At 43.2% G+C, this 21025-nt stretch overlaps 1 protein-coding gene across 2 annotated transcripts in view; it reads right to left on the bottom strand.

The window, feature by feature from the left end:
• Positions 1–4568: 4568 nt before the first annotated feature.
• Positions 4569–21025, bottom strand: part of LOC122552183 (adhesion G protein-coupled receptor E3-like) — a 58156-nt gene continuing 41699 nt past the window's right edge. Inside the window, exons 17-19 of one of the 2 annotated variants that reach the window (XM_043694768.2) lie at positions 14601–14769; positions 11384–11485; positions 4569–5866 (exon numbers count right to left, since the gene is read on the bottom strand). In XM_043694768.2, coding sequence (XP_043550703.2) covers positions 5807–5866; positions 11384–11485; positions 14601–14769 — 331 coding nt within the window. In that variant the 3' untranslated portion in view covers positions 4569–5806. Of the gene's footprint in view, positions 5867–9640; positions 10415–11383; positions 11486–14600; positions 14770–21025 lie in introns of those variants that run through there. The other variant, XM_043694769.2, reaches the window with a different exon arrangement.

Genomic DNA, 21025 nt, shown 5'->3' with positions numbered 1-21025 from the left:
TAACATTTATTCCCCACAAATACGTAGTAGCAATACCACAAGGGAATACCACAGCTGCTAATTCCCCCCCATGCTAATTACCACCCTGACTGGGAAATATATCAATGTTCCTTCATTGTCATTGAGTCAAAACCCTGGAGCTGCATCCCTGCAGTACTGCGGGTGTACCAACATGAGATAGACTGCAGCAGTTGAAGAACGCAGCTCCCTGCCAAGTTCTCAGGGGCCATGAGAAAGGGATGGCAAATTCTCACTCAACATGAAATGCTGATTCTGGATTAGTGGTGCTGGAAGAGCACAGCAGTTCAGGCAGCATCCAAGGAGCAGCGAAATTGACGTTTCAGGTAAAAGCCCTTCATCAGGAATAAAGGCAGAGAGCCTGAAGCGTGGAGAGATAAGCTAGAGGAGGGTGGGGAGAAAGTAGCATAGAGTACAATAGGTGAGTGGGGGAGGGGATGAAGGTGATAAGTCAGGGAGGAGAGGGTGGAGTGGATAGGTGGAAAAGGAGATAGGCAGGTAGGACAAGTCCGGACAAGTCATGGGGACAGGGCTGAGCTGGAAGTTTGGAACGAGGGCGAGGTGGGGGAAGGGGACATGAGGAAACTGTTGAAGTCCACATTGATGCCCTGGGGTTGAGGTGTTCCGAGGCGGAAGATGAGGCATTCTTCCTCCAGGCGTCTGGTGGTGAGGGAGCGGCGAAGGAGGCCCAGGACCTCCATGTCCTCGGCAGAGTGGGAGGGGGAGTTGAAATGTTGGGCCACGGGGCGGTGCTTGATTGGTGGTCGGCCAGGGTGGTCAGGCTTGTGGATCTTGGGAAGGAGGTAGAACCGGGCAGTGCGGGGTTCCTGGACTATGAGGTTGGAAGCTGTGGGTGGGAGATCTCCTGAGGTGATGAGGTTCTGTATGGTCTGGGAGATGATGGTTATGCTAATTTCTCCCCACCCCCACCCTCCTCCAGCTTATCTCTCCACCCTCCAGGCTCACTGTCTTTATTCCTGATGAAGGGCTTTTACCCAAAACGTCGATTTCGAAGCTCCTTGGATGCCGCCTGAACTGCTGTGCTCTTCCAGCACCACTAATCCAGAATCTGGTTTCCAGCATCTGCAGTCATTATTTTTACCTCTATGAAATACTGATATCCAAGAATGAATAAAAACAATCCAAGAGTGATTCACAGCCAATGAAATGGCACTTTTGTAAAGCAGGAAAGCAAGGCAGACAATTTGAGCACAGCAAGATCCCACAAACAACAAAGTGGAATTGATCAGACAATCTGTTTTGCTGGTCACTGTACTGGTTGAGCGAGAAGTCTTCCCCAGAACATCACAGAATTAGTTTGAATTAGCTCGTGGAATCTTTCATGCACATCTTAGAGAACAGATGGTGCCTCATTTTAATACTGTTTCTGGAATACAATGCTGCAGCATTCCATTGTTACTGCAGTGAGTGTTTATTCACAATTTTAAGCTTAGAGTGTTTCAAACGCAGAGATAGGAATGGTAAACACTTAACCATGGCCAAGAACATGAATCCTGGCTACTTCTTTAAAAAATCTTCACAAGGTGTGAAGTTTGCTGCCTATGCAAACATTTATTGTCCATTTCTGCATGCTTTGAGAAAGTCGAGGTGAACTGTCTTCTTGAAGCATTGCAGTCCTTGGTGTGAGGATACCCACAACACAGTTAAGGAGTGAGTTCCAGGATTGTGACCAGGCAACACAGAAGAAGTGGTGATATCATAGAGTCATAGAGAGTCATACGGCGTACAAACAGGTCCTTCAGCTTTCTATGTCATACCAACAAACGGCCTGATCCTATTTACCTGCACTTGGTACATAGCCTATGATGCCCTGGTATTTTAAGTGGTCATCCAGATGCTTCTTAAATGTTGCAAGAGTATTGCCTCCGCCATTCTCTCAGGCACCCTTTTTTTTTAGATTTCCTACAGTGTGGAAACAGGCCCCTTGGCACAACAAGTCCACACCAACCGTCTAAAAAGTAACCCACCCAGACCCATTTCCTCTGACTAATGCATCTAACACTATTGTCAATTTAGCACGGCCAATTCACCTAACCTACACATCTTTTGGAATGTGGGAGGAAACCGGAGCACCCGGAGGAAGCCCACGTAGACACTGGGAGAATTTGCAAACTCCACACAGACAGTTAACCGAGGCAGGAATCGAACCCCGTCCCTGGCACTATGAAATAGCAGAGCTAACCACTGAGCCACCCTCTAGATTTAAAAAAAATTCCGTCTGAGATTTCCTCCAAATCACTTGTTCCTCACCTTAACATATTCCCTCTAGTCCTAGTCACGTCTACAATGGGAAAGAAATTCTTAAAATCTATCCTGTCTCTATCTCTCATAACTTTGCAAACTCAATCAGATCTTCCACATGCTCCTCTCACTCCAAGAAAAACAAACCCAGCCTATTCAGTCTCTCCTCATAAATGAGACTTTGCATCCCAGGCAACATCTTGGTGAATCTTCTCTGCACCATCTTCAAAATATTCACAATCTTCCAAACGTGTGGCAACCAGAGCTGCACACAATATGTGGCCTAACCAATGTTTTATAAAGTTTAATAAGGCCAGAGGAAGTGATGATGGCTGGTACAATTACAACATTTAGAAGACATCTAGGTGGGTATATGAATACAAACAATTTAGAGGGTTAGGGATCAAATGCTGGCAAAAGAGATTAAATTAATTTAGGATATCTGGTTGGCATGAACAAGTTGGACCAAAGATTCTGTTTCGGTGCTGTACATCTCTTAACTCTATGACTACCTTGCGCCATTAGTCTCTGTCCCAGCTAATGAAGGTAAAAAAATTCTGTCTGAGATCTCCTCCAAATCACTTGTTCCTCACCTTAAAGTGATCCCCTCTGGTCCTAGACACATCTACAATGGAAAAGAGATTCTTAAAATCTATCCTGTCTCTATCTCTCCTAATTTTGCAAACTCAATCAGATCTTCCATGGCCTCCTCTGAATGCCTTCTTCACCAGCCTGCCTACCTGTACAGACACTTCCGGGGATCTATGGACTTGTACAAGAAGCTCCCTTTGTTCTTCAATCCTCCAGAGGGTCCCACCATTCACTGCCAATTTCTTTCCGTTATTAGATCTCCAAAATGCATCACCTTACACTTATTAGAATTAACTTCCTTTTATTTCAACTCAGGGTGCGATGTGATTTATATTGGAGCATGCAGATGGTGATGTTCTTACATATCGACTGCCCTAGATAGGAGAGGTCACGGATTTCAAAGGTGCTGTTGGAGGAGCTTTGGATGAGTTTCTGCAGTGCACATTGAAGATGTCACACTCTGCTGCCACTGTGCATCAGTGGTGAAAGATTCACAGTTGAATTGGAATGTGGCAAGCAAATGGGCTACTATTTTCCTGGATGGTATTGAATTTTTGAATGTTATTGGAGCTGCTCTCAGCCAAGCAAGTGGGAAGTATTCCAACACATTCCTGACATGAGATTTGGAGATGCTCGAATGTTGCTCAGATCTTGCTGAATGCAGGCAAACATGTGACTTCTGCTCTCACGATAAAGGTTAAAGTCAAATTTCTATAGTATAGCTTTGCTGAAATTGCAGGCAGAACATGCTCATCAGGACATAGGTCAATAGCGCAGCTCCAAAAGCAAGAAAAATGATCAAAGGGTAAGGTAATTTCACAATAATAAAACTAAAATATTTTAGTGACTTTCATGACATGGAATCGCTGTTTCATGACAGGAAAATAGACCAAAAAGAAACAGGAAGCTGAGGGCATCATAGCATGTAGACCTGTTGGAGATGACAGAACGTGAGCCAGTATTTCACTATTATTCATTCATGCGATGTGGGCATCACCAGCTACACTAGTATTTGTTGTCCATTTGTAACTGCCCTGGAGAAGGCTTGGGAGTGAAGTACCTTTGTGAATTGCTGCGGTCTGTGACTTGGGTAAATTTCAGAATTTTGACCCAGCAACAGTGAATGAATGACAATATTGTCCCAAGTCAAAATGGTGAGCTACACAGTAACTTATTTTCACACAGGCAGCGAAAAGAACATAAAGTATAAACATGAGCATGTGATTCATGATATAATTGTAGTCTATGAAGTAATCATACAAGGAATGTCACAAGAAATTGTAAAAATGTAGCCGAGATCCTATGAATTGTCGAAATGCTTCTCAGAGTGACCTGAGAGTTTCTCTCTCATTGACATACCTGTATTGATGGGAATATTGTGGACTATATGGAAAACACCAGGAGATAGTGCACTATTTCGAGGAGACTCTGGCAGTTGGTGATTACCTCGCAAACCTTGCTGCATTGGGTTTGTGTGTCAAACACCAGGGGAAGGGCAGAGAGACTAGCAACACGCTAGCAACACTTGGAAAAGGAACAGCAGCTATATGCAAACCAAAAAGCTCCCTCACTCCTCCTCTCCTGCACAAATTTAGGAATTTTATTATACAGTTCAATAATTCAAAATTAGAGCTACTTTTGTCAATCCTAATAAAAAGAATAACATGGAACCTTTATTCAAAGACCGATCTCTAAGTGGATTTTCATCAAAATCAACACCAGGTCCAAAGAATTTGCCATCTGCTATCACAGATTTTGTTGCATCCAAAAGAATCATCATTTGAGAAGGTTCATCAAACATTATCCTTTGTATCAGTGACCATGGATCAATAACATTGCTCTTTCCTTTTGTTTCTTTGTCAATATCATCATTGCAAAGTTTGGAGTCGCTTTCAGTCTCGTGAATGTGTTTGTCAGGGATTAATTGGATATAGTTCGAATTACAGTATATAATGTAGTTGTTAACTAGTTTTACAATGGCTTTAGTATTAAATTTTGTTTGTAATAAATGGATTTTTTGAGTTCATTCAAAAAGCCTGGTGAAGGTGTCTTTTACTCTAACTAGTCGAATACAAGGGAATCAAGTGACCATAGAGGTGATTGCATTAACACATTTATATAAATGATATGACTGATGGAATAGTGGATCTTGATTATCAATAAACTCCTCACATCACAGTCGTAAATTCTTACCTGACTCACTGGGGGTGTTTTTAGATATTCCACAACAGATTAGGGATCTTGTGGCGCAGTGGTAGCGTCTCCAGTTGAGCCAGAGGACCTGGGTTCAAATTGTACCTGCTCCAGAAATGTCTCATTACACACTAGACTGAAAATGCCAGATCTCCTCTGATCTATGAAGCTAAGCAGACTCAAGCCTGGCTAGTACTTGGATGGATAACTGCCTCAGAAGATCAGGTGCAGTAGGCCAAGGTTCTTATGAGACAGTAACAATGTCCCTTATTCTAAGCCAGCAGGCCTGGGTTCAAGTCCTATCAGAGCCATGTAGTAATGAGTCTGAATAGAGTGATTCAAAAATATCTACTCCACAACAAGGTGTAGGTCAATGATGAAGCAGTAGATGATGGTTGAGTATAGAAACTACTCTGAGCAATTCCTGGGACTCAGATGATTGACAGTGGAATTACTGATCCTATAACTGATCTCCCAGGCCAAAAAACTGGCATGCACCAAACCAGAGCTCAGCCAACATTCAGTCATTCCTCTTCTATTGAGCAGATATCATGGTGACTGCATGGCTAATTGCAAGGATCACAGTACTTATAAAGGTCTGTATACTGAGGAAATGGAGGTTTATTCAAGTTTAAAGGTTACATTTACGCTGACTCCCAACTCCACAACTAAAAGGGATATAACATCACTTCATCGCCAGTTCAATAAGTTTCAGCCACCAGAATCTTCCCTTCCTCGTGCCTCAGCCTGTGGATATGGATTTCACTGTTGATGCTGACTTCACTGGCCCACATGCTGATACCTGCCCATATTCAGAAACACAAGGAGCACAGTCTCCAGTTGGGGTAGATAAAGCAAATCTAAATGTAATCATATCTCAGCTAGTGTTAGAGGATATTCTAGTAACTTCTTTTGTAAATGCACTGGTTGTTAGCTGAATGAAGGAAACACTTCTTTTTACACAACAACTCATTGCAATTCAAGATCTCATAAACAATTAATGATTTTCAGAGTCTGTTAACTATTACTCTGCAGGCAAATGTGACAGCTGCTTAAAGACATAGCAAGATCCACTGTAAAGAGAGAGAATTTGCATTTACAAAGCATGTTCTATCTATGCCCTCAACACTCCATGATGGGTTGGGTTGTGGTTTCTCACATTTACAAAGGAAGCACTCCATTGCGCATAAAAAGACCTCACACACAGGAAATAAGATGAATGTCTGTTTTATCATTAATGACAAATAGGTGTGGTTGGCCATGGCAGTAAATTAATTCATAGCAGCATGAGTGAGTCTTCCAACCACTTAAAGTCTGTACTGCCAGTCCATTATTTTGAGGCTGAGCTTTATGCTAATTTCATTTGCTCTCCTTCATTTGCATCTTTTGAAACCCTTTTCTAATAAAACTCCATCATTATCAGTTCTTAAAAATTTCATTTGATCCTCATCATCCAGCATTTTTTGGGAAGTAAGAGTGCCAGTTTTCCATTACCCTTTGTGTGAAGAACTGCTCTCTAATACCTCACTGAAACAACCAAACACAAACTGTGGTGCATAAGTTGGGAACAAATGTTCTATGGGAAAGGCACATCAGAAATGTGGAGGCTGTTTAAGGAGCACTTATTGCGAGTGTTGGATAACTTTGTCCTAATGAGACAGGCAAGGAATGGTAAGGCGAAGGAGCCTTGAATGACAAAAGCAAGGAGCTTCTTGGCAAAAGGAAGAAGGAAGCTTCCTTAAGGTTGAGGTAGCAAGGATCTGGCACAGCTTTAGAGGATGACAGGGTAGCTTGCACAGAACTCAAAAATGGACTGAGGACAGCTAGGAGGGGGCACAAAAAAGCCTTGGCAGGAAGGATTAGGGAAAACCTAAAAGCATTCTGCATGGACGTGAAGAATAAGAGAATGATCAGAGAGAGGGTACGGCCAATCAGGAATAGTGGATGGAATGTATGTCTGGAGTCTGAAGAGATAGGGGAGGCCCTAAATGAGTTTTTTTGCTTCAGTATTCACTGGAGAGAGAGACCTTGTTGATGGTGAGAACACCATGGATCAGGTTAATAGGCTTGAACAGCTTGATATTAAGTAGGTGGATGCTGGAAATTCCAGGAAGCATCAAGATAGATAAGTCCCCAGGGACAGACCAGATATATCTTTACTACAGGAAGTGAGGAATGAGATTGCTGCGCCTCTGGTGATGGTGTTTGCATCCTCACTCTCCATGGGAGTAGTACTGGCTGATTGGAGGGAGGCGAATGTAATTCCTCTGTTCAAGAAAGGAATAGGGAAATCCCTGGGAATTATAGACCAGTCAGTCTTATATCTGTGGTAAGCAAGGTACTGGAAAGGATTCTGAGAAATAGAATTGATGACTATTTGTAAAAAACATAACTTGATTAAAGATAGCATGGCTTTGTGAGGGGCTTGTTCTTGGACCTCTGTTCTTTGTAGCTTTTATAAATGATTTGAATGAAGTAGAAGGGTGGTTTGGTACATTTGCCAATGACACAAAGGTCAGTGATGTTGTAGATATTGTTGAAGGCTGTTGCAGGCTACGTGACATTGACAGGATGCAGAGCTGTGCTGAGAAGTGACAGATGGAGTTCAACCTGGATAAATGCGAAGTGATTCATTTTGGAAGGTCGAATTTGAATGCTGAATACAGGTTAAAGACATGATTCTTGCCAGTGTGGAGGAACAGCGGGGTCTTTGGGTCCATGTACATAGATCCCTCAAAGTTGCCATCCAGTTGATTGGGTTGTTAAGAAGGGGTATGGAGTGTTGGCTTTCATTAACAGCAGGATTGAGTTTAACAGCTGCAAAGTTTTGCTGCAGCTCTATAAAACGCTGGTTAGACCACACTTGGAATATTATATCCAGTTCTGGTCGTCTCATTATAGAAAGGATGTAGATGCTTTAGAGAGGGTACAGAGGAGATTTACCAGGATGCTGTCTGCATTGGAGGGCTTGTCTTATGAAGAAAGGTTGAGTGAGCTCAGACTTTTCATACTGGAGAGAAGAAGGAAGAGAGGTAACTTGATAGAGGTGTACAAGGTAATGACAGGAATAGATAGAGTAGATAGCCAGAGATTTACCCTAGGGCAGAAATGTTTGTCACGAGGGGTCATTTTAAGATGATTGGAGGAAGATATAGGGGAGATGTTAGAGGTAGGTTCTTCACGCTGAGAGTGGTGGGTGCATGGAATGCACTGCCAGCAGTGGTAGTAGAATCAGAGACATTAAGAACATTTAAGCAACTGCTAGACAAGCACATGGACGACAGTAAATTGAGGGGCATGTAGGTTAGGGGGTTGATATTTGATTAAGATAAATGCTTGGCACAACATCATGGGCCAAAGGGCCTGTACTTTGCTGTACTGTTCTGGGTTGAGAATGTGATGCTGGAAAAGCACAGCAGGTCAGGCAGCATCAGAGGAGCAGGAGAATCAATGTTTCAGGCATAAGCCTCATTCTTGATGAAGGGCATATGCCCGAAATATTGATTCTCCTGCTCCTTGGATGCTGCCTGACCTGCTGTGCTTTTTCAGCACCACACTCTCAACTCTGATCTCCAGCATCTGCAGAACTCATTTTTTCCCTGTACTGTTCTATGTTCTCAACAATATAGTTGTGTTCCCTTGTTCTGGACTCTCCACTCTTCATCCAATGATGAGCAGAAATTGATTCTCCTAATCTATCCGATGAAATCCATTTAAACTACAGTATCCTTCGCGGGACTCCAAACTCTAGTACTTCAAAACCAGGATGCTTCCCTGAACTGAATGTGGTTCTCTAGATGGTGACTCACCAGGAAGGTATACAGCTGCACTGAATCTCAAGAGGTTCTGTGGCCCAGAGGTAGTTGACCCTACCTCTGAACCAGAAACTTAATGTTCAAATCCCATGCCAGAATTTGCTGACCATAAGCCCAAAGCTATTGCGTCCATAATGTGGCCAAATAGGTTATAAGCCAATGAATCCTTCCAATCGGGTTTACAGTCAGCGGTAAGAGTGAGAAAGCCTCCTGCTCTGCCATCCTACAGAAAGCAATGGCAGAGCACCGCATCACCTTGCCCATATATTTGAACCAAACCAATAAGTAAAAACAGATAGGCAGATTCACTTCATTCTGTATTCCAGTCCTCTTGATGAAAAGAACAACACGGACTTGTTGGGCTGAAAGGCCTGTTTCCACACTGTAGGGATTCTAATGATTTAATTAGCCTTTTGGATTTTTTTTTTCTACCTGACCACTAGTTTCTAGTGATTCCTGTACAAGGTCTCATAAATCACAGGGGTGGTACAGTGGCCCAATGGTTAGCACTGCTACTTTACAGCATCAGGGACCAGAGTTTGATGTCAGCCTCAGGTGACTGTCTCTGGAGTTTGCATATTTTCCTTGTGTCCTCATAGGTTTCCTCCAGATGGCCTGATTTCTTCCCACAACCCAAAGATGTACGGATTAGGTGGATTGCCCATAGTATCCAGGGATGTGTAGGTTAGTTGGGTTAGCTATGGGAAGTGTGGGGTTACAAGATCTGGGTGAGATGCTCTTCAGAGGGTCAGTGTGGACTTGATGGGCCAAATGGCCTGCTTCCACACTGTAGGAATTCCATGAAAGCTGTTTCTCCACAATTGCTACATCTTCCTCTGATAGTTTCTTGATGTTCACCTGAACAGAGAGGCAAAGGTTTTAGTTTTACAGATACAAGGGCACTGTAATGTGGGTGGGTGTAGGAACTAGGCTGGAAGTCATGGTTTCTCACTCAGAGGTTAACGAGATGACAAACTGAGCCATAGTCTAGGGCAGGTTCAGGAGAAATGTTCATTCTTGTTTACTGTTGTCCCAGTTTCAGTACTTCTACCGAGCACGCATCACAGTTAAGGATGTGTACAGTAATGTGTAACATTTCAATATTTTTCATGAGCTGCGGATGTTCTTAGCAATTATTGTCTTCAGAAACACGTAATGGGCCACCTACCTGAACCTCTGCAGTCCAGGCACTGAAGGTTTTCCCAAATGAGAAAAAAATTCCCATTTTTAGCTCATGGAAATTTTAAAATTTGAACGGTGATGACTAAGGAATGGCCAAGTACTAATCACTAGTCATGATAACATTAAATTTGGAGTGGGAGTTTGCAGAGGGTGGTAGTTCAATGCATCTGTTGCCAGAAATGAAATTCTTGTCTGATGTGTGCGTGGTCCTTGGCACAAACACCAGTCAATTCAAGTAGCTATCAAAAGTCTATCCACATCATTGCAGCAAAGCTAATGGTCTTCACTTCTTCATCCGTCAGGTCTATCCCACACAGTGTGTGACAAGAGCAGGTTCATCATTACACTGAGCTCTACAACAAAATGAAAAATAAATTTTTATGATTGCATTCAGTGAGTTACTTTCTGTCAAAAATGCAAAAGTGCAGGGTCCTCTGATGGTTCAGATGAGTTCATTTCAGCCACGCTGATTAGAATAGTCTCAGCTTCATTTTGAGGCAAACTGGATGACAAACGGCCTTCTGGATTAGCAAAGAGAAATACTAGTAAGGGTCTCTGCTATCCAGTGACACTTGCTAGCAATACACGTGAACAGAATCAGGCTCAGATGTGACAGCCCATCTACTGGCTGTTACCAAAGTGACACATGACTGCCAAAGGGAGATGGAGATCAATTAGAAACAGAATCCCTAAAATGCCATTTGATCTTGGACAGTGACAGCATCAAATCTACTACCTGTTCTCCTCACTGTTATTTTCCTGGCTTCAACAGGACAATTTTAGGCAAGGCATATGAAGAGCATATTCTGTGACAGCACCAAATTTCATGATGTGTTTTTGTTGCATTTCTACCCATTCTTTTCTGGAAATTTACACCAGGGTGGAATATCAGCCCAATAATCCAGCATTGAAGCATGTGACTTATTTGAGGAGAAAGTGAGGTCTGCAGATGCTGGAGATCAGAGCTGAAAATGTGTTGCTGGGAAAGCGCAGCAGGTCAGGCAGCATCCAGGGAACAGGAGAATCGACGTTTCGGGCATAAGCCCGAAACGTCGATTCTCCTGTTCCCTGGATGCTGCCTGACCTGCTGCGCTTTCCCAGCAACACATTTTCAGCAAGCATTTGACTTAGCCAACTACACAACAGTGGGCATCAACCAATGTGCTGTCAGTCGAACATGTTCCCTGGATGCTGCCTGACCTGCTGCGCTTTCCCAGCAACACATTTTCAGCAAGCATTTGACTTAGCCAACTACACAACAGTGGGCATCAACCAATGTGCTGTCAGTCGAACATGAATAGAGGTCAAGTAAAACCACTTACCGCCCTGGTATTCTTTGGCATGATTGCAGCTTTATTCTTGGGTGAGACAATTCTCTTTGTTCTGAATAGCATGGAAAACCATTTCTTGCACTGGACCCTCACCTTACAAGAAGAAATACAATACACAGCTAATAATCCCTGGACATGTAAACTCAATGTAGTCATTTTGACTTATGCACTAGATTCAATTTTAAAGGAGGTTATAGCAGGATGCTTAGAAAGTCATAATTTGATCAGGCAGAATCCACATGGTATTGTCAAAAGGAAATCATGTTTTAACTAATTTGTTGGAGTTTTTTGAGGATTTGTACACTGATTTCCAAAATGCATTTGGTAAAATGCTACTGTTATAACACAAGAGCTTTGGTGTGAATGGTAACATATTAGCATTGACAAAGTGCTCATTATCTGTTTGGAAGCAGAGAGAGATAACTGGGCATTTTCTTTGAGTCGACAACATTAGATGCCACAGGGCTCATAAATGGGGTGTCAACTATTAACAATCTATGAGGTAAAAACAATGACTTTAGATGCTGGAAACCAGATTCTGGATTAGTGGTGCTGGAAGAGCACAGCAGTTCAGGCAGCATCCAAGGAGCTTCGAAATCGACGTTTTGGGCAAAAGCCCTTCATCAGGAATAAAGGCAGTGAGCCTGGAGCGTGGAGAGATAAGCTGGGGGAGGGTGGGGGTGGGGAGAAAGTAGCATAGAGTACAATGGGTGAATGGGGGAGGGGATGAAGGTGATAGGTCGGGGGGAGGGGAGGGTGGAGTGGATAGGTGGAAAAGGAGATAGGCAGGTAGGACAAGTCCGGACAAGTCATGGGGAAGTGCTGAGCTGGAAGTTTAGAACTAGGGTGAGGTGGGGGAAAGGGAAATGAGGAAACTGTTGAAGTCCACATTGATGTCCTGGAGTTGAAGTGTTCCGAGGCGGAAGATGAGGCGTTCTTCCTCCAGGCGTCTGGTAGTGAGGGAGCGGTGGTGAAGGAGGCCCAGGACCTCCATGTCCTCGGCAAAGTGGGAGGGGGAGTTGAAATGTTGGGCCACGGGGCGGTGTGGTTGATTGGTGCGGGTGTCTCGGAGATGTTCCCTAAAGCGCTCTGCTAGGAGGCACCCAATCTCTCCAATGTAGAGGAGACTGCATCGGGAGCAACGGATACAATAAATGATATTAGTGGATGTGCAAGTAAAACTTTGATGGATGTGGAAGGCTCCTTTAGGGCCTTGGATAGAGGTGAGGGAGGAGGTGTGGGCGCAGGTTTTACAGTTCCTGCGGTGGCAGGGGAAAGTGCCAGGATGGGAGGGGGGTGGTAGGGGGACCTGACCAGTAGTCACGGAGGGAACGGTCTTTGCGGAAGGCGGAAAGTCAATGATTTGGACATAAGGTCAGAATGTATGGTAGCTTTATTATCTAATGATGCCAAGATAGATAAGAAATTAAATTGTCAAGACAAGAGTGTTTGCAAAAGGATATTAGATAGTTTAAATGAGATGGCAAGAATTTAGCAGATGGAACATAACGTAGAAAAATGTGAAGTTGTCCAATTTGGCAGAAAGAATAAAAGGGAGCTTTTTATTATTTGAAGGAAGTGAGATTGCAGAACTCAGAAGTACAGAGGGATCTGGATGTCTTGGTATATTAATCATAAGCAGTTAGCATGTGAGAACAGCAAGTGATTAGGAAGATAAATGGAATGTTGTTGTTTATTGCAAAGTGAATGGAAGATGAAAGTCGAGAAATATTACTGCAGCTGTCCAGGGCCTTGGTCAGAACACATCCGGGCACTGAGTACAGTTTTGATCTCCTTATTTGAAAAGTAATCAGGTGAGAAGCAGTCTTGAGAAGGCTCTTTCCTTGAATGAGGGGCTTGGATTTAGAATAGAATAGAATCCCTAAAGTGTGGAAACAGGCCCTTCAATTCAACAAGTCCACACTGACCCTTGGGAGAGTATCCCACCCAAACCTATTCTCCATTACTCTACATTTACCCCTGACTAATGTGCCTAACCTACACATTCCTGACCACTATAAGCAATTTAGCATGTCCAATTGACCTAACTTGCAAAACTTTGGATTGTGGGAGGAAATCCACGCAGACTCCATACAGACAGTCACCCGAGGTTGGAACTGAACCCAGGTCCCTGCTGCTATCAGGCAACAGTGTTAATCAATAAGCCACCATGCCGCCCATTTTGTGAAGAAAGGTTGATAAAGTTGGGCCTTTATCCACTGGAGTTTCAAAGAATGAGAGATTATCTTACTGAAACATGCAAGATCCTGAAGGGGTTTGACAAAGGTGTATTCTGGCAGGATTTTTCCCAATTTGGAAGGAGAAACAAGAACGAGGAGAAACAATTTAAGAATAAGAGCTTTCACTTTTAAGATTTAATGATGAGAAATGTTTTGGCTTGGTGAGTTTTTAGTCTGTGGAATTCTCTTCCTATGAAAACAACGGAGGTTGGGTCATTCAATACATTTAAGGCCCAGTCAAATTGATTTTTGATAGACAAGGATTTTCTGAGTTATGGTGGCAAACAAAGTGGAATTCAGACCATAATCAGATCAACCATGATATTATTAAATGGTTTGAAGCAGGCTTAAAGGACTGACTGGCCTATGCCTATCCCCAAGTACAGTTGTAGTTATCTAATTACAGATTTCAACATTCTGTGATGAATTCTATGATCTCTGCTTTATTGAAAATTTCCTCTGTGCAAATTTATGAGCAAATGTTTTAGAAAAGGTTTGTGATATTTGTATGGAATAGAAATAACCTTTGCTATACATTCATTACCAGTGGACTCTTGAGAAAGAAAGAACATTGTGCAAGATCCCAGTAAATAGGGTAAGTATGAATGGCATCAGGAAATGGGCCTTTTTTCCTAGAAAAGAGAAAACTGAATAGAGACCTGACAGAACTGGAGGCTATAATTATAAGATTGTCACAAGTAAATTTATTGACGAATTCAGGAGAAAATTGTTAACTTGGAGAGTGATGAGAATGTGGAACTCGTGAGCATTAGGAGCAGTTAAAGTAAATAGCATAGATGCATTTAAAGGGACCCTTGATAAACACATAGTAAAGAAAGGAATAGGAAATTATATTGTCTAGAGGGGTAAAAAGGAGACTCATTTGGAACGTAAACAGTGGTATGGCTCTGCTGTTTAGAATGACCAGTTCCTGTGCTAGAAACATTACATAATACTATAGCACCTACCTTGGGATTTAACACACACAGGATGACAAAGATGAAGGTGCCCTGGAAACTGTTGACAATGGTAAATAAATAGGCCATTACCAGGGTTTCTTCGTTAAAGTGGAACAAACCAAGAATCCAGCTACAGCCCAGGATAAACATCTGCATGATGGCTTTAAATGCCAACATTCTGCGGAAAAGAGAACTGGGTTAGGCAGGAAATTAGCAGGACATACTCCAACATTCATCAACGTGAATGCAACTTTATGTTACATCATGTACATTCCATGGCTGTTATTACTCATGATGTTCCAGAGTCCTCCAAGAGTCACAGAGGCAATGTAGCACAAGAGGAGACCCTTTGGACCATTAGTTCTGTGTGTCCGCAGCCTGGAGGGTAGAGTTGTAAACACCCATTGAGTAGGTTCTTGTAATTTCAGTTACCTGACATCTGGCCCTTTGATATCTGGTTACATGATATGAGCCAGGTTTGCAACTTTAATTAAGCTTACAAATATGTTAATGAAGGGATTAAAAACTGACACTTTTATTAACTTCAGCTGGATGTAACTGGATGTTTTCTTCAGTTATCTGTGCCAAGATTTCCCTGATCTGTTACTTCATTAATTCATCTGTAGTGTACTTCTCTCCAAAGGCAGCTTCTGGGCATGTTGTCTGCTCACGAAAGGTTTTTTTTGTAAATTAATGATTTTTTGACTTTACGAAAATATAAAGTTATTGAAAATACAACCAATAACAAATACCTGTATAATAAAAAACACAAATTACAATACAAATACTGTACTAACTAATCTACCCAAGAATAAAAGACAAAACCTAACACTGTGCAAAACAACACCAATAAATAAGTAAATAATAAATAAAAAAAAGAAAAGCAATTGAAAACACAAAAAAACACAAAATAGCTACACACGGTGCAAAGCTCCCAATCAAAAGAACGGGAGTGTTGTATATATTCCTGGAGTAACTCAGGAGCCCCCCTTCCAGGGCCCAGGGCTCAACAAACTTAACCGTCCTGGTTAAACAAACGCCCTAGTTAAAATAGCCGACAAGTCAATATCCAAATAAATCAAATAAGGCTGACATGTCTTATAAAAATGGTCTGTTGTGTGATGCACAACATTTGTTTAAAAAATCCAAGGATATATGCTCCATAATTATATTGTGCCATCCCAACAAACTCGGCGGGTTCTCAGACACCCAATTCATCAGAATATTCTTCCATGCACAGTATGCAAGAATATTAAATAGTTTCTTCCCATGCCCGTCTAACGATGATAAATTCAACTGACCTAAGAGGAGAGATATCGGGTCTACTTAAACTTCAGTCCTCAATACCCTCCCAATCTGTCCCGCCACAGCACTCCAAGAAACACTGAGCCTGTGGCATGTCCAGAAACAGTGGGTAAGGGTACCTACATTTATTTTACATTTGGGGCACATTGGAAATGCCCCTTTTTAAACTTCGCCAGACGGTCCGGTGCCAAATGAACCCTGTGCAGAACATTTAACTGCATAGTGCATGTCCTATTAGAGACTGAGATCTTTCGTGTGTTCTCCCATGTTTCAGAAGAGATCTCCACTCCTAGCTCTTGCTCCCAGACCTCCCATAACTGGTTAATATCCTGCCAGGCCCTGGCAATCAGCAGGCAATAGAGGGCACTAACCAAAAGGGTGCTTGTGGAACACAGCAACACCTCTCTGCAATGGACTTATAGAGCTTAGTGAGAAGCATAGTCTTCTTCTGGATGAAATCCCTAACCTGAAAAAAAACCAGAAAAGCTCTCTGCTGGGCAACCCGTATTTGCGGCTCAGTTGCTCGAAAGACATCATAACCTCCTCCTCAAACAAGTCTCCCACTCCTCTCACTGCCCACAGTTTGAACCCCGACTCCATCGCCCCTGGTCAGAACCCTGGCATACCAACTGTAGGCGTAAGTGGTGAAGTCTTGGATAAGCAACCCTCACTCTGATGCATAGTGTTCCGGCAGCAGTCCATAACTGTCCTCATCTTATCCATGAACAATAGGTTAATAAGAGGGCACTTTTCCAGGGAGGCCTCGATATCCAGCCATATTGAGCCCTGATCATTACCAACCCAATCGCAAACAAAGGACAGCAGGGAACTCAACTGATACCTCCTGATGTCTGGGAAATCAAATCCTCCCCCTCCTTGAGGCAACTCCAATTTTGTAATGATTTGAAGATGCCGGTGTTGGACTGGGGTGCACAAAATTAAAAATCACATGACACCAGGTTATAGTCCAACCAATTTAATTGGAAGCACTAGCTTTCGGAGTGCCGCTCCTTCATCAGGCGGTTTAGTAATTTAGTAAGTTTGATGAGGGGCTGCCCACGATGCCAGTCAAAGGAACCAAACCAACCCATTTGTTTCCGCAGCGTTGACCTGGGAAACATTATAAGGAGCATACACATGGGATAAAGCAAATGAGGAAGAACGTTAATCTTATTGAGAGATATTCAAGCCAACCATGAAATTGAAAGTGCCTCCCATCTCTGGAGTTCCCACCTAATATTGTCGAGCAAGTGAGCAAAGTTAGTCTGAAATAACCAATCAAACTTGAGGGTAATAAAAATTCCTAGGTATCGGAACCTCACTGTGACCACTTAAAAGGGAACCTAGGGCCACCCTCAACCTCTGGCGCTTCCTTGATGTTCCCCAAAGGCATAGCCTTCAATTTTGCAAAGTTGATCTTATATCCTTAAATAGCCCCAAATGAATCGATACATTGCATCAGATGGAGTACGGAGGTCATCGGGTCCAATAGAAACAGAAGGACACCATTCGCATACAGTGTAATCTTGTGTACCCTCGATCCCACTTCCGGAGCAGTATGTTCTGACGAATGGCCACTGATAGCGGTTCTATCACCAACGTAAACAATGGTGAAAGGGGGCAGCCTTGATGACTACACCTACCAATCCTAAAGTTCACAGACTTCACCCCGTTGGTGATGACCGTGGCCAGAGGGTGGTGATATAAAATCTCCATCCATCTAGCAAAGACCCCACCCAACTTAAACCACTCTAAGAGATAAAAAAGATACGGGAACTCCACCCAGTCAAATGCTTTCTCTGCATCTAAGGAAATCACCAATCCCTGAATCGATCGTTGCTGACAAATTTGGACCATATTCAGCAACCTTCTAATATTATTAGTAGACCTACGGGCCTCTTATAAAATCTGTCTAGTCTTCTTTAACAATATAGGGCAACACCTTTTCTAATCTCAGCGCCAAGATCTTAGACAAAATCTTGAAATCTGAATTTAATAGAGAGATGGGCCTGTATGATGTACAATCCTCAGGAACCTTCCCCTTCTTAAAAATTAAGGAAATATTAGCTTTTCTCAAAGATGGTGGTAAGCATTCAGGCATATAGGAGTGATTCTGGTTCTCCAACAACAGCCCTAACAGAATCCCTATAAACTCTTTATAAAACTCACCCAAAAGACCATCAGGGCCAGGCTCTTTCCCACTCTGAATTTGCCTAGCTGCCTCCTGCATTTCCTGTGCTGTCAAGGTTTCAAGGTTATCCTGAGAGGTCCAGGTTCTTAAAAAAAGCGTCCATTTTAGCCCACCTGTCCTCACAAACTTCAGACCAATACAATTCAGAGTAAAAACTCCGAAAAGCCTCATTAATCTTTTTGACATTATATGTAAGGACCCCGGCACTGTCTCTGATTGCAGTGATGGATTGGGAGTATGCTTTTTCCTGGTCAGGTATGCTAAATACTTTCCTGGCCTATCCCCATACTCGAACAGCCTTTGTCAAGCAAAAACAAGTTAATTCTTTGCGGTTTGTGTAAGTATTGAATTCAAGGCAGCTCGGAGGGCCGTGATCCGCTGTAGCTTAGTCACCGAAGGCCGCACAAAATGTCCCGCTTCGGCAGCTTTCAACCATGCCTCAAGTAGACGCTGTTGTTCCCCCTTCCGTCGTGTCCGGCTAGCTGAATAGGAAACAGTTAATCCCCGAGTGAAAACTTTAGTAATTTCTCATAGCATAGATGGACTACTAGCCATACCTGTGTTGATAGTAAAGAATTCCTGAAACTCCTTCAAGAAGTATTCCACAAATTTGGAATCTTTGAGGAGAGAAGGGTCCAAATGCCAGTGCAGCAAACCTAGCTCCCCACTCTTGGCCTTAAGCTCGAAAATATACCACGCGTGATCAGAGATAGCTATGTTACCAATTTTACAACCCAAAATCGAATCCAGAAGAGATCAATCCTCGTGTGACATTTATGAGGGTTTGATAAAAAGGTGAAGTCCCTGCTGGTAGGGTGAAGACATCTCCAAATGTCCACCAGCCCCAACTCCTTGCATAAGTTAGCCACCTACTTGGCCTGCGAAGAAATCATTGGGGATCCACTAGGCACCCTGTCTACTGTCAGATCCAAAAGCAATTGAAATCCGCCTCCCCCCCGCCCCCGTGTTCCAAAGGCACTCAGCTTAGAGAAGGCACTAATCAAAAATTTGAGGGGATGCGCTGGAGGACAGTAGACATTTAAAATGCCATATTCCTCCCCATGTATCAGGGCCTTAAGTATCACAAACCGTCCCTGCTCATCTTTCACCTGCTCTAATAATGTGAACGGAAAATTTTTCTGGATAAATACTGCCACTCCCCTACTTTTAGTAGTAAAGGATGAAAAGAATACCCGGTCATAACCCCACTGTTGTAGCTTCAGGTGTTGTCCATCAAGATGGGCTTCCGGTAACAGAGCGATATCAACCCTTTCCCTCTTAAAGCGAGAAAGCACCTTTTTCCTTTTAACAGATGAATGACTTTCCTTGATGTTCCAGGTGCACTATTTAACAAGACACTTAGCTGCATCCCCTTTCAGAGACCCTTGAACCCATGAGAGGGAGAATCCTGCTTACAATGCGTCAAGCGCAAGTAAATAAAGACTCAGAGTTGAAGAATTGTGTATACAAAGACTACTCTATCATAACTACAAACAACTATTACTACCAAAACACTACAAAGGAAACCAACTATAAAACCTTGAAAGGAAGACTCTGCCCCCTGCCCATAGGGGGCACTTACCCTATCCATCCCCTCCTTCACAGCTCCTTCAAGCCCGGACTGTGCCCAAGCCTTAGGCGAAAACAAAACAAGGAGATAATCCTTAAATCAACAAAAAAAAGACAGTCAGGATAAGCACGCCACCCGTCCCCGGCTTCATGTCACCCCTACTTGTGACTACAAGAGAAAGAGAACAAACAACAAAAAATGAGACAACAAAGGATACCCAAGTTCCTCAGCCTCTTTTTAACTTCTTCGAAGGACTTCCTCTTTCAAATTAAAGCTGCTGAGAAATCCTGGGAAAAAATAATTTTTGACCCCTTATGTCGCAGTGCCTGTGGGTCTTTTCCCAGTAATTTGGAGGTTTCTATTACTTTTTGCTTGTCCTGGTAGGAGCGGAACTGCACTAGGACCGGGCGGAGGTGTTGTACTGGCCCAGACCTGTGCACTGCAATCTGCAGCCACTGGACTTGATTTGAAGGCCTAGGAACTGCGGCAGCCAGCTTTCAAAGAAGCTGACTGGCTGCCCACCTTCTTCACCTTCCGGAAGCCCGACAATCCACAGGTTCATCCTCCAACCTTTATTTTTGAGGTATTCGACCTGGTCTCACAAGGCCCGCACCTCTCACTCCAGCAGCTGGATCCAAACAGATGAGGACTCCATCGCAGCTTCTGAGGCCTTGGTTCAACCCTCCAACTCCTCCAGCCGCTCCCTGAGGCCCTGGATCTCCTATTCATGCTTCTATAGCATGGACGTGATGGATTGGACCTGGGCACGCATCTCCTCAATCGCAGCCCCAACTTTCTGTAGGGGAGTGTCCTCCCTGCTGCTGTTTGCTTGCTCCTTTTCCCTTTGGCATCCTTCCCACTCCCAAATATTAACAAATATGTGTTTTGTAAGGTTTTAAAGCAGTAATTGCTCCACATAAGTTGGCCAGGGATGGCAAAAAACACCAATATGCCTTGGCTGTTAGGCAGAGCCGTCCATAGCAGTTCTACAGAATCACTGCCATCTTGCCGAGTCCTCACAGAAGTTTTTAAATCAGTGGTGAGTTGTCACTGCCTTCCACTCTCCAGAGCAGTTCCCACATCTAATGCAGCTGGATTGGGAACTGAACACATGGTGTTGATGTTATTCTGATACACTCACCCGAGCCAACTTAGCTAACTGAAACCCCCATGAGTCAGCGAATCTAAAATTTGAGAGCTTATGGGTTCAAATCAAATCATAAGCTTATCCCAATTGAGTCAGCTGCAAGAATGGTACTTTGATTCAAATTGCTAGGGCTCATCTGCCCAACTTGCACCTTGTCCCCATCATTCCTATGATCGCTGTCTCCCAGTTATGCAATGCCCCCATTTTAAAATATTCACCCT

This window comes from Chiloscyllium plagiosum, unplaced genomic scaffold (assembly GCF_037043375.1).
Source record: "Chiloscyllium plagiosum isolate Xiang-an unplaced genomic scaffold, Cpla_swu_hap1 HiC_scaffold_45, whole genome shotgun sequence".
Lineage (NCBI taxonomy): Eukaryota > Metazoa > Chordata > Chondrichthyes > Orectolobiformes > Hemiscylliidae > Chiloscyllium > Chiloscyllium plagiosum.
This window is presented reverse-complemented; position numbering and strand designations above follow the sequence as displayed.